General features: G+C 43.2%; 1 protein-coding gene and 1 long non-coding RNA gene across 4 annotated transcripts; one reads left to right on the forward strand and one right to left on the reverse strand.

Moving 5' to 3' along the window:
* Positions 1–12,623, forward strand: misp (mitotic spindle positioning). 3 transcript variants are annotated; one of them, XM_084922445.1, is made up of 6 exons: positions 3,386–3,458; positions 3,534–3,833; positions 5,636–7,598; positions 10,723–10,913; positions 11,799–11,837; positions 11,914–12,623. In XM_084922445.1, exons 3-6 carry the CDS (start codon positions 5,756–5,758, stop codon positions 12,001–12,003), a joined length of 2,163 nt encoding a protein of 720 aa, XP_084778571.1. In that variant the 5' UTR covers positions 3,386–3,458; positions 3,534–3,833; positions 5,636–5,755; the 3' UTR covers positions 12,004–12,623. The 3 variants fall into 3 exon arrangements, with proteins under 3 accessions (XP_084778569.1, XP_084778571.1, XP_084778570.1); XM_084922443.1 differs by lacking the exon at positions 3,534–3,833 and having other exon boundaries at positions 1–3,458; XM_084922444.1 differs by lacking the exon at positions 3,386–3,458 and having other exon boundaries at positions 3,479–3,833.
* On the reverse strand, positions 11,581–13,652 carry LOC146361864 (uncharacterized). Its single transcript, XR_014799507.1, has 2 exons — positions 13,200–13,652; positions 11,581–12,537 (listed from the first exon to the last, which is right to left on the reverse strand). It is a non-coding gene; the product is annotated as an uncharacterized LOC146361864 (long non-coding RNA).
* Between the last annotated feature and the right edge of the window lie 10 nt (positions 13,653–13,662).

Raw genomic sequence — 13,662 nt, forward strand, 5'->3', positions numbered from 1 at the left:
AGTAAACTGTCATGTTTATTGCTGCCATAAAAAAAGTTAAACACATTTGGACAGTGTCAGGATTCTTGCTCAGAAAAAGGATCAACATGCTCTGAAGTCAGAGCACAAAAACCTTTTTTGTAACAAAATATCGATTTCTGCTGTCCCTGTATCGATACATTATTAGCAAACAAAATATCACGATACTACACAGTATTGATTTTTTCCCCCACCCCTAATTTATACCCTCAATTTGTGTGTCCTCGTTGCCTTGTTATACTGTCGTCCACTCTTGCATCCTGATTGGTTTATTGTGGCTTACTGTGTGTCTGCATTTGGGGTCCTTGTTAACAAACGTGACTCTTTCGGGTTTTTAATTACTGTAAGAATAAAACAGCATGAAATACCTGTGTCTGGTCACTGTTAGAGAATGTGTTTGCTGACGAATTTCATGCTTTCTGGAACTGTCCTGTGGGTTCTTCTTGGCAACACTGATGATTTCAATAATCAGCCCACAGGTTAACCTGATTTTAGTCTTTTTTATATCGCCACTCGAATGAACTCAAAAAACAAGATCAATACTTCTTAAAAATACAACCTGCAAGTGAGGAAGCAATGGCTAAGAACTGGTTAAATAAAGAATATCCAACAAACTTGAACAGATAAAATAAAAAGTTCAGGAAATCTGTGAAATTCATCAGCTGATCTTCTCTGTGAGAGTCTAGATGGCGAGGTTTCAATAACCTCGCCATCTAGGTTATTGAAAACTCACCATCTAGCACATAAGTACATGAATGACTAAGCTTTGCCTGTTTGTGTTGTTGTGACTACTGTTACTGTGTCTTTCTGTGGAGAGAGGCGGCAGACCTGTAGATATGACAGTTGGGTCCCTCCATTTTATAAAGAGGCCGATTTATCTTCAGAATAATAATTTAAAACAAACAAACATTGACTTGTTCTGATACCAGCTGCATCTTGAAGTGCGACTGATGTGGATGAATTATGACAGTAGAAGCTCCTTATCTCATCTACGTCTGTTTCTGCTGCTTGGAGCTTTGTTGGCTCCTTGTTTGCACACTTGCTCTTAGAAACTTTCCTCAAACTCTCAAATCTGCTATTATTTTTTATCTGATTGAAGGAGGAAGGAAGCAGCTAATTTAGAAATTTTAGAAATATATCTTAAATCCAGTGGTTAACATTTTGATGACCTTACCCTTCTGACTCCCACAGTGCAGTATCAGTTTGACCCACCAGAGGGTTGATGTCGAATTTATTTTAAAAGTTATTTTCAAAAGTCAGCTTTTGTCTGGGAATCGCAGCTGAACACATCTTTAGAGCTCCTGTTACACATCTGATTCACAGTAAAAACAACACAAGCTGCTTTTTATTTTCAAACTTTTTGATCTGAACAGAATTTATTCAGAAGCTCCTGATGTTAAAATCGAATGACTGAAAAACCTCCAAACTCTGAATATTAAACAGACTTGAAGAATAAACCACCTGGAACCTGAGCCCAAACCTAAACCTAAGCCTGATCCTGAACTCAGTCGTCTGAAGGTCTGACATGAAGTAAGGACCAGGCGGCATGTCCTCACAGAGCCATAGAGACCAGCACACACACACACACACACACACACACACTCTCACACACAGAGTTGGCGTGGATCAGTTGTCTGTCGGCGACTGCAGGGTGAGTCCACATTCTGTTTTCCTCTCTTTATTCTTACTTGTGTGACATCATGATGACATCATCTACCTGTGTGTCCAATCTCTAATCATGTGACTGATGACGGGTTTAATTTATTAGCGGGTTTGATGATGTTGTGAAATGTAAATAGTATTAGCCCGCCCTCCTCTGGCAGTCAGACAATATGACTGCTTAAAGCTGTTTACACAAACAGAAAACAAACAAATGATATTTACTCATGATATCACTCGTATGTTTACAATTTCCTGTCAAGAAGAAAGAACAGAAACATGTTTTTCAGTTCTGAGTTAATCTCTGTGTGTCTTAGTAATGAAAACGGATTTTAACATCTGATAAATACTGCAGCTTCTTATTGACTGCCCAGCTGATCACATGACTGATTGCGTCCAGCTGTCTTCAAGCTGCTGCTGTTGTTTTTGCTGTTATGTCTGGTTTGAAAACCTCAAGTCAGCCATCATTGTGCCAGCTCACCAGCTGTCACCTGTCCAAACAACTTTTGTCCAGCTGGTCTACAAAACATCTGTGAGAGACAAGACGCAGTCCTTACACACCTTCATCAGCACACCTGTATGGATGCTGTTTGTTGATTTGAGCTCTGTGTTCAGCACCATATTGCCCAACAAACTGGTTAATGAAGTGACCGCTTGAACTCTTTACTGAGCACATGGATCATAGATAGGCCCAGAATGCCAGGATGGGAGGCCACACCTTATTAACCCTAATCCTGAGCACAGGTGTGCCACACAGGTGCATCTTTAGTCCTGTCCTCTGCCTCCCATTCACATTTCTCATTTTTGGAAATGAGAAGATATACTTCAAACATGCACTATGATAAACAGCTGAACCTTCACATTTATTTTATTTACAGCCTATAGCACATTTAAACTACAGGTGGTGATCCAAAGTGCCTTAAAGACATTCCAGGTCTCAACAAACCCAGTTTAAAAATACATGAAACGCTGAAAGGTGTGTTTTATTGTGTTAACTAATTATTGTGGAAAAGAAAAATTACAGTGAAATTGATGATGATTAATCTCATGAGTCATGAAACACTGCTCTCACTTTCATAAGGTGCCTTTATAAGTTAAAAATATTGGTATTAGTAAAATTTGAGAAACATTTTTTACATTTCAAAAAATAAAACTCCAGTAAGCATCAGGATTACAAACCATCCCAAGGTTTAAATCAATCAACACCTGAGGGAAGCTGTGTAACACCTGCAGGGTGATGTCATCAAAAGGCAAAGACCCCCACACATTACAGCAAATATATGAATGATTATTCAGAACAGTCTGAACAAAGAAAAGAATAAAATCAGCCATAATTAGACCGATTAGACTGGACATGTAGTCATACGCTTATGGACAAGAACAAAAATCATATAGGCCAATTATAATTAAAACTATATAAAATAACCTGGTATCTAAGCAGTTGGTACAGCAACATCTACAGATTTATCACCACAAAACAAAATGGATGATCTGTCTGACAAATCTGTTTCTTATATTTTTATATTTTTGCAATTAAGAACATAAACAAATCCATAATTTTCTGATCGCTTTATTTTGAAAAGGTACAGTTCCTTAGTAACTTCCTATTTATATCACTGTTGCTTCAGGGCTTGTGGTGATTGGTTCCTGCTGACCAGGTGAGTCTGACTAACATCATCATCCAAAACCAGAACTGGTCAGATCCAGTTCAGACCGGCAGGATGTTCAGGTACACGCCTCCCTGGCAGGTTCTGTGTCACAGTCTGGACCAGGAGACGAAGGTGAGACACGCACTTTCTGTCCCCAGGGTCAGAGGTCAGAGTGGTGTGATTGCATTACTTCCTGTTGTGTTACAGAAGCTGCAGTTCAGCTGAGGGGGGCAGCAGGGAGTGCTCTTACGAGCAGGAGTGAAGCCTTCAGTTTGATGATCCAGCGTGGATCACGGGCTGAGGCCACTCTCCTGTCCTTCAGCGTCTCTGCGTCTTACCATAAAACACTCACAGGCTGCTACTGCCTGTTAGGAATATCATTAAAGACTGGTCTCTGGGGGCGGGGCATTGCTTTAGGGGCGGGGCCTGTGAGTGGGCATTCAGTGACCTTTGGCACATCAGTCAGTTGTTCTTCAGGCTGTGCAGCAGGCAGAAAACTGATCAGAGGTAAGAAATCAGCTCAGATCTACCTTTACATGATCAATCAGACCTTTAATCAGTAACAACTGTAATCAATAACATCTTTAATTAATGATATTTATAATCATTGACTAGTGATGAGACTGGGAGTGCCATTTTTCTGAATCCAAGGTGCGTAGGAGAGTATACTCCTTCACACCTTGCTGCCTTATTATTAGTTATTGATTGTCACATGACCAGGACTTGGTTACTTCTTGAAAGCACCCGAAACACAAAGTTTTACAGCCCTGCCCCCCGAGGATCAGTTTCTGGGTCTCTGGGTGGTCTCCAAACAGTTGGACATGTTATCAGGTGACAGCAGCGGCTTGTCTGCAGGAGGAGCTGCTTATCAGGCATGTTCAGACAGGAGGGTGCTCTGAGGCCGCCGCTATCTGGAACACTCCAGGAATCAGTCGAGTGTCATCTGGGGCTCGTGTTTGGCTGGTGAATTTCTGCACAAACAGGTGAAAGAAGACTCTATACCAGGGAATAAAATAACAGGCCCAGGGACCAGAAGAGGCCCTCTGAAAGGCCGGTCTGTTCCTGTGGCGTGACGGAGTAAAAGTTCGCAGATGCCCACATAACTGCCCACAGGGGTATCAGAGCAGCTACTGAGTGCTGAAGTGATTTCTGAAGCTCTTTCAGGGGCGCTCAGGTGTGAGGTAGCATAAAGAGTCCCTGACAGCAGGAAACGCTGGAATGACAAAGAATAAGAAGAAATGTTGTCTCTGAGCACCTCAAAGCATTTCCAGCCTGCACGGACTAAAGATTATAGTCTGAGTCCCGACTCAGCTCAAAGACACAGACAGGTGAGGAGCACACCTGACCTGATGTCCTGCACTCAGGTGTGTGTGTATCTGTAACCCTGGCACGCTCAGCTGATTGGTGACGGCTCTGAGCCGCAGTTCTCCGTGCTAACAGGCCTTTTTACAACTTTGTCAGCTTTTGAACTTTGAACTGCTGCAGGTTTATAACCCTCTGACCTCCACCTTTATCCGAGCAGCTCTGAACTTTATCTGTTTTATGGTGGATTAATTATTAGAGTTCATGACCACAGACGAGCTGCCTTCCCGTAAACGGTCACATGATTTCAGTCTGTCTTTTACGAGAGTCGCTGTAAACGTTATCATTGATCCATCATTCCTTGGATTCAGTTAAATTTCCTCCATAAAAACTCAGCTGCTGATTTCAGTTCAGGTCAGACATGCTACAGTCAAACATGTGCCCCGGGGCCCTGAACCAGCCCCCCAGCTGGATAAATCCGGCACACTTAGTGAATGTACAGAGAAAAGTACAGGAAGCGATTAGTGGATCGGTTCTGCTTCTCCTCATTTCCTGTCTGTGTCTCGTGTTTAGTGACAACGTTCATATAAAACACATTCCTAATGATGAGGTCAATGAGTCCCTGTGGCCCCAAAGCTCAGGGTTTGCTCTGAGGTTTATGGATTTGATAAACTTCTTTAAGTGGTCACAGCAGCTCCACCCACCTGCCCAATGATAACCGGTCTGCTGTGACCTCCTGTCTCAGCTTCCGGCTCCATGTTTGGATGGATCTGAGTCTTTTCAACCCTTATGTTCAGTGCAGGGTCTGTACTTTACAACATAAAGTGCACTGAGGAAACCATTGTTGTGCTTTGGCACTATATAGATAAAACTGAGTTGAACTGGATGTTTCCAATGCAACGAATCAGCCTTCCATATTGATTCCTGTTACTAGAGAAACTGTTCTATCCCTATTGCTGTCCTCTGTGGTTGCCACAGTAACCATTCTTTCCTCCCTGTTGTTTCAGAGACTTTCGGCGGGCAACCATCAGGATGTTTTGACTTTTCCATCTTCTCAGTCGAGTTCTGTTCATCACCATCTGTCAGAACCTCTGTCACCCGCTGGCTCTGCCACACCACCTGCAGCCATGGACAGCACTCCAAAGAATTGGGTTTTAAAGCCTCTGTCCCCCACGCTCCAACCATCAGACCTACGCACCATTGCTGTACCAGCCCCAGGTCCAAATGACCTGGACACCGCCTTTAGGAGCATCTCAGTTTCACACAGTCAGCCTTGCGTAGTCGTCTCCTCCCAGCAGGGCGACGAGTCTCAGGATGTTGTGGTTCAGGCCCGGCAGATTGCTGTGTCACCTGATGGGGGAAACTCCAGTGACGAGTGGCAACCCAGCAGTCCCAGCAGTCCTGGCAGCAGCTCAGGCTCTCATTGTGGGTTTTACTCCTTTGTGGAAGATCCAGCAAGCCCCAAGGCTGAGCATAATGAAGCTTGGATGGTCTCACCCCAGCGCCAGGCTATGCTGGCCACCCTGAAACAAGAGAAGGGCTTCAAACTACAGACCTACACAAGCAGCAAGAAGCCCGAGAGTCTATTCTCAGAGAGCAACGTAGACCTGCAGTACAAGGTTGATGCAAACAATGGAATCAGAGTGGTTGGTGAGGAAGAGGAGAAGGAGCTTCGCAAAGAGATCATTCGTACCCAAGCTCCAAAGAAGAGTGCTGGGTTTCAGGACCAGCTGAGCTCCCAGGAGGACCTGAGCCAGTCTACAAACAAACTGATAGAAGGTTTCAGTTTAAGCTACAAGCCAGTCAGTTCCAGACCAGAACCCCCTCGTCCTGCTGAGTCTGGAACCATCGACAAGGAGCAGATCAACTTCAACACAGTCCGACAACAGTTTCTGAAGTTGGAGCAGGACCGGCTGAAGGCTCCGTCCAGTCCTCTGAAATCCCCAAGAACACACCTGAAGTCATATTTGTGGCCAGATCTTGATGTAACCACACCAAAGAAGGTGGAGACAAGTAACAACGCAGCACAGTTTAAAGCACCTGAAGAAGACGAAGCATATCGACAGAAGAAGGTGACGGTGTTCCAGACTGAAGAATGTTTGAGCAGGCAAAGCAGCGTGTTTGATGACCTGGACTCTGGACTGGAGGAGCTATCAGGGGAGGTGGGTGGTGGCTACGTCAGCGATGATGGGGTGTTCAACGATAACGTACAGCAGCTGAACAGACCCATCAAGTCCACTAGTGCTTGTGAGACCCCAATTGAACGGGAGATTCGGTTAATCCAGGAACGTGAGGAGAACCTGCGCCGCTCTCGAGGCCTGAAGCTTAGTGACAGTTGGGGACAGATGGTTGAGATCAAAACCAAACGCTTACAACCACGACCAGCACTGATCAAAATGAAAGAGAAGACTCGAGTGAGCTTCAGCGTCCAGGGAGAGGTCAAAAATGAGAACCAGAATAAGCTTGATCCTTCTCAGAATATCGAAGAGACTAGAAGTCAGTCGGAGCCACGAAACAAGGACAGGTGGACAGAGGAGAGCAGCCAGCCTGAGTCTGAAACAAGTGAAGTCTTTCCATCTCCTTGCTGTCCTCATCGACACCCTGAAGAACGAAAACAGATGAGCCCGGTTCCCTCTTCCTTGATCGAGATAGACTCTGGGGTCCAGGACAGAAGACGTCTTGACCAGGATCAAGTGTTTTCCTTTTCCTCTACTGCCTCCCCAGCATTGACACCTCAAAGCGAAACAGCCCTTCAGTCCTGGAGGGAGAGCCTGAAGTCCACTGGCCTGCAGTGTAGAGGAAAAGGAGCCCCAGACTTCATTGAGAAGGAAATTGAGGAGGCTCTGAGAAGGGAGCAGGAGCTGAGGGAGTCCAGGGAGGAAGCCAAACAGCAGCTGTTCTCTCCAGCTCCTCTGGTGGAACAAGCGACCCAGAAGGCCGTCAGTCAGTTCTACCCGCCGATAAAAACAGGTACGTACTGTTGACCCGATCACAGCAAACTCAAAGTGCCCCATAACTCTCAATGTCAGTTTGTTCTGACAGTCCAATCATGTCTAATAGTTTTTTGATGTTTCCAGACCTCATTAGATTTTAGTCCTTCGATATCTCAGGAAAGACTCCACATAAATTTCAGCTTAGGGCCAAATATGATTCTTGAGGCTGTTTTCAGGTCAAAGTTCACCACTCCGGCAGGAACAGGGCTTAGCTGTTACTCAGTAATCTTTGAAGGAAAACTATTTTCACCTGTTTGTAACCAACCACATATCTTCCGCCTGTCATTCACTGTCAAAACAACCAATGGTATGTTAGCTAGGTTTAGAAGATGGAAGAGAAGCTTTGGGCCCTGAAAGAGTCCATGTTAACTCGACCCACACCAAACCACGATTGAAAGAGTGTTTCCTCTCAGGGGGATTGCCTGCTGCCTTAAACAGAGCCAGCACTTTGGTTTGTGAGTTTATTGTCCAGCGGTGACACTAACACACCTCTCCAAGGCCCAATGTTCACCAAATATTAGAAAGAGGACTGAACCTACCCAATCACATCAGAGTGGCTCATGGGAGAATTTGCTGACTCAGTGTTTCAGAGGTGTTTATGAGTCTGAACAAAGGCACCCCCCAACAGGCCTGGACTCAAACCCGGTTCCTCCTCAGAGTCCACACCAGGACTCGGTCTGAAGGAAAAACTCATCACACTATGACATCATTAAAACTCTGACATGAGATGGTGGCCATGTATGGTCAGACTCTAACCTTCTCCGGCCTTATTAAACCCATGTAACACTGTTGTTGGTCCAATGGTGTCTGAGTGATGCATCAGGTGCAGCAGTAAAACCTCCTAGGAGGCCCACATTGACCCCTGCTGTGCTTCACGTTCAGCTCAAGGCTCTAAAATGCGCTCGGTTAGGTTTAGGAAAAGATGGTTTGGGTTGAAATATGCTGTTTCACAGTAACCCTGCTCTGTTGCATTAAATGATTATGTTTCGGGACGATGTGTGGAGCAGCAGTCACAGTGACTGACTGAAGGTTAAACACATCTCATCACTGTTAGCTTAAATTAATCAGCAGGTTTAAAAGTCAAATATGTGGAAATGTCCACAAAGCCAAACAGTAACCTATAACCATATTTGCGCTTAGCTGTTCTCAGATGTTCATTAAAAAAAACGATTTAAAGCTTTATTCAAACAGAGCAAAGACAACAAATGAAGTGGTAAAAAAACAAAACACAAAGAAAAGCTGTGAGGCTCACATGTATCCATACTCAGGACAAGCAGGATGTTATACAGTTTCCTCCAGCTCATCACTGTCATTAGTTTGTAGTTTTCAGGGTTTGTTTCAGTCTGCAGTTCCTCTATCAGGCCACTATTCTGAGTGCATGTAAAAAAAATACGAGCGCATGTAAACATTTTCTTTACAAGTGTTGTATTTTGAGGAGAAATTTATTTTGAGCAAAGAAAAGCTACATTTTGAGCGAACAAAATTCATTGCTGCGTGCAAAAAATGTATTTCAGTGTTTGCTGTTATCCATAGAAACACACAGTAACAGCTCCTCTTGCTCAGTTTTTGCATTTGCTCTTGCTCAGATCTCTGCGGACCTGTTCGCAGTGTGTCGCTTGCACTCTGAACATCTCTGCTCCCTGTGCGTTCAACTCTTTCTGTAGACTCTTTCCAATCACAGACTTGGATGCAAAAACTTCTGATTGCCTGTTTTGGTCTCTCTTTGTTCACTCAAATTTAGTTTTTCTTTGCTCAAAATAAATTTCTCCACAAAATGCAATGCAACAACTTTTTTTTTACATGCGCTCAGAATAGTGGCACAAAAATAACGCTATACTGCTGCTGTCATCAGATTTTCACAAGCAACTTTTACTAACAGGGTTTTTTTTGTTTATAAACACCCAGTTTGTGATGTTCTGACTTAAGTGACTAACAACAGGTGATGCTGAGGGGGAAATCTTCAAAATAAAAGACCCAGAGATCAGAGCAGAGAGACAGAGTGCTGCTGAAGGTTTAAATGTCTGTGGAATCCACTGAAGGAGTGTGAAAATGATCTGCAGGAAGGAAGGTAAACTTGTTACATAAAAATCAGAGAATGAGTATCTCAACGAAAGAAATGATCAAAGTCCAGCGGAGCACCGAAATCCACTTCAGTCAATCAGTAACAGCTGCTCCAAAGCCAGACACACTCGCTCATCAGAGCAGACGACCAATCAGCACATTCTGTTATCCAGAGAATCCACGCTGGGAAACATTGCAGCAGCGCAATCTTAAGAAACCCTGCCTCACAGCAGACATGATGAGCAGACTGTAGATAAAAGATGGACCCAACCTCTGTGATGTTACTCATTGGTTTATGAACCCCTGGTTTTAACAGTTTCGCTGCATGATCATCATCAGTGTGCATCCTCAGACTGTACAGGTGTATCACACAGACACAGATATCTGCTAACCAGTGCTCAGTAACATCCAATTATAATCCTCAAATCTCACTGCACACCCAAACTGGAGCTTAGACCTGTTGGACTGTGTGTTGGTACAGTAACCTCTCAGCAGCCATACAATTGGTCAGATGATGTCATTAAAAATGCTCCAAAATCTCCAACTGCACAAACACGGTGAAGCTAGTGTTACAGGTACCATGTGGCAGCACCTGTAGACAGCTATATATGTGTCTTGCAAGCAGGTCTATAGTTAAAACTAGTTAATTTAGGGCATTTTCAAATGAAAATATCACTTACATTGAAAGTAAAATAGCTTAAATATAAATGAATTCACATAAATGTGATCACATGTTAGTGGATATCACACTACCAGACAGCTAGTAGTTACAGACACATGGAAGTCTTTGAAGACTTACTTACTGCTCCCTCTGCTGGCCGTTAGAGGAACAACCACAGCTTCACATTAAAATGATTCCACTGAATATAACTGAAAACTGGAAAGCTCCACCTTAAATGTGTTTCCTGGTTAAAGTTCTGTTTCCATTTAAATAATTAAAAAAAAAACATGATTGGAGGAAACAGCTGCTGTTCAAACACTGATGACATCACAGCATGTCACATATGACGTCATTCATGATTTCCTTCACGGTGTTTCAGAGAAACCAGCCAGCGTGTCTTCTCCTCGCCCCTCCCTCCGTCTGCCCTCCGTCTCCTTCATCACGGCTCGGCCCTGGACCTCCTCCTCTCCCTCTCCCTCCTCCCCCTCCCTAGCAGTGCGAGGTCTGACGGAGACTCTGCTGCAGGACTTTGAGGAGTATCGAGCCAAACTGAAGCTGGAGGAGAGTGCAGTAAGTAGTTTTGCTCTTTCTGTTTTTTCAGCCTCTTCCTGCTTCAGGAGATGATGAAGATGATCATTTAGAAGTTGTCAATGAAATGATGCTGCACAAATAAAATGGAAGTGAATAAAATAAAAACCAAGGTCCAACAAAGCTGGGTCTGTGTGAACTGTAAAACAAGCCAGAATGCAACAATCTGTAAATCTATTAAACTAATATATTATTTACTACAGAACACAGAAAACACATAAAATGTTTAACCATGGTAAATGTTTGAATAAAAATATGAGCTTGTGTTGAATCTGATGGCAGCAACACATCTGGACAGGTCCATGTTTCCTCTTCCGTAACATCAGTCTGTGAGCTGAGGAGAACAGCTGAAGATCACAGAAATCCAATACTGATTTACAGCCTCATCCCTGTGCTCAGATCCACTGAATATGCTGATGATGTCATGTTGTGTAGTTGATGAAATGTTCACAGCAAGGACTGTGATTCTGAAACAGGTTGGTGAACCTCTGAGACGCTCCACCTCTCTGAGAGGATCATTTTCCACCTGATCACGTGACCGACCTGCTGCCAGCTCCCTTTGATCTTTTCTTTTGCACTGCTGGACTTTGACACACTTTTGCTGCTCCGTCGCAACTTTTAGGTCAAGTCGCTGCTGCCAAATTCCACATTAGCTCAGATTTGTCATGAAACAGTAAAATGTCTCATTTTGAGTATTTACTGTGTTTTTGTGCTCTATTGTGGATAAAATATGAGTTTATGGGATTTGCAGATCATTGCATTCTGTTTTTATTTGCAGTTCAACCAGCGTCCTGACTGTTGGAACTGAGGTTTTAAAACTGCACAATAATAACAGAGTCTATTTTTTATTTGTTTGTTTCTTTACAGTACGCAGGAATCCAGCCAGTTGATGAGATCAACAACGAGGTATGGGCTTCTCCTGTAACCTTAACCCCTTTACTCCTTGTCTCCTTAACTCCTTGTCGTCTTGGCCTGTTTTCAGGTTGTGGAGTCGACTCGAGTCAATCGACATAAGAACCAGGGAGCTCTGCTCTGGGAGGCCAGACAATTTGCCAACCAGGAGAACCAGTGAGTGTGCCTGACTCCGAAACAGGACTCGACCTCAAGCAGCAGGGCAGGAGATCCTGAAATACGGGACTGAGTTTCTCTCCTCAAGCTGGGATGCAGTGGTTTCTAAAGACGCTCCAACAGAAATGGCTGTTGCTGATTGGTCCTTGAAGATGACAGCAGTTCCCCTTGTCTAATCAGCAGTCTGTTGGTTAGAGCCTAAAACAGAGACAACGTGTCTGATTCATGTAGAGAAAAAAAAGAGAGTTCCAGTGTTTATCTGGAGACTTTTAATCTGACACAGCAGCACGGGAAGTTTCTGATTGTTTTCATGATGCGTCAAAAATAAAAAATGATTTTTAGTCCTCAGACATTCAGATGGTTCACTGCAAGACACAAACATCTGCCGACAGCTGCAGCATTATAGCAGAATCCCAGCGACAGGAAGCTAGCTCAGTTTTACCTGCTTTCTGAAAAACACCTGAACAGAGGGTTCTAACTTTCTCCAAAAGATCCAGAAACGGGAAGTGTAGCCAAACAGAGCACGCCAAACCCATCTCTGAAACAAAGGTTTACAATGTGTTTTTAGCAGCATTACCAGAAAACCTTCCACACAAAATTAAACAGTGATTCTCATTGCTTTAACCCCCTAAGACCCGAACTCTTTCATTGCATGCATTTTTAATTTCTCTTTGCTATTTGGGCTGATTGTGACCTGATGAATGTAAAAACAAAGAATTACCAGATTTATTTATTATTATTATTTTTTTACCTGATTTTTGTTTATGAGAAAAATGAGATCCACATATGAGGACATTCGTTTTAAATTTTGATAGAACAGTGGCAGTATAATGTCCCCGTAAGTGGATATCAGGCCCTTGTAGAGCAAAATTTTGTATTTAGGTCTAGACAACCCAAAATGTGATGTCCACATATGTGGTAACCAGGTCCTAGGAGGTTAAACTGACGTTTCATTCTAGTTTATTTGTAATTTACCTGCATTTCTTTTTTTGTTTTTTTGTTTCGTGTTTTGATTTGATGTAAAGCACCTTTGTAACACCTGTTGTATCCCGACATGTGCTACACAAATACATTTACTTACTTAAACACACCGACAGAGCACAAAACATAAACACAATAAACAAACACATTGTTTGGTTACACTCACCTCATCGTTATACAAACGATGAGGTGAGTGTAACCAACAAAATCAGAGGGTACCTGGTGACAGCAGAGAGGAAGAAATCTCTTTAATCGGGAAGAAAACCAGGATCAGGGAGGAGACAGGAAAAGAGGACGTGATGTTTCTCAATAAAGTCTTTCTTTACTTCAGTCCACACAAAAACCAACCATATGGACAGCATCCTGCTCATGATACAACACAAAAGGTGATCAAAAAACAGAGGATCGAACTCACTCATACAGCAGATCATTAGATCAGACCATAATCTAGCTGTGCACCCTGTCAGTGTGAACTCACAGCTAAAGAAAAAGTCTCCTGACACCAGATTTAAAATATGTTTCTGGACAGATGAACAAGATGACAATGCATCGAGGTCGGATATTTTTTTCAGCGTTAGTTTCCATTATTAAAAACAACAACCAGTAAATACTAGTAACGGAAACCACAATAAACTAAAATCGGGTGCAGGTATCTTTTAATTTTTTTCCGCCTAGAAGACTT

The sequence above is a fragment of the Perissodus microlepis genome, chromosome 23 (genome assembly GCF_051167445.1).
Source record: "Perissodus microlepis isolate ML-2025 ecotype Zambia chromosome 23, ASM5116744v1, whole genome shotgun sequence".
NCBI lineage: Eukaryota > Metazoa > Chordata > Actinopteri > Cichliformes > Cichlidae > Perissodus > Perissodus microlepis.

Coding starts and splice junctions, on each gene's coding strand:
- misp (XM_084922443.1), top strand. CDS start 3,399: ATGTTCAGGTACACGCCTCCCTGGCAGGTTCTGTGTCACAGTCTGGAC. Junction 3,459..5,635: donor GTCTGGACCAGGAGACGAAG/GTGAGACACGCA, acceptor CTGTTGTTTCAG/AGACTTTCGGCGGGCAACCA. Junction 11,838..11,913: donor TTGATGAGATCAACAACGAG/GTATGGGCTTCT, acceptor GCCTGTTTTCAG/GTTGTGGAGTCGACTCGAGT.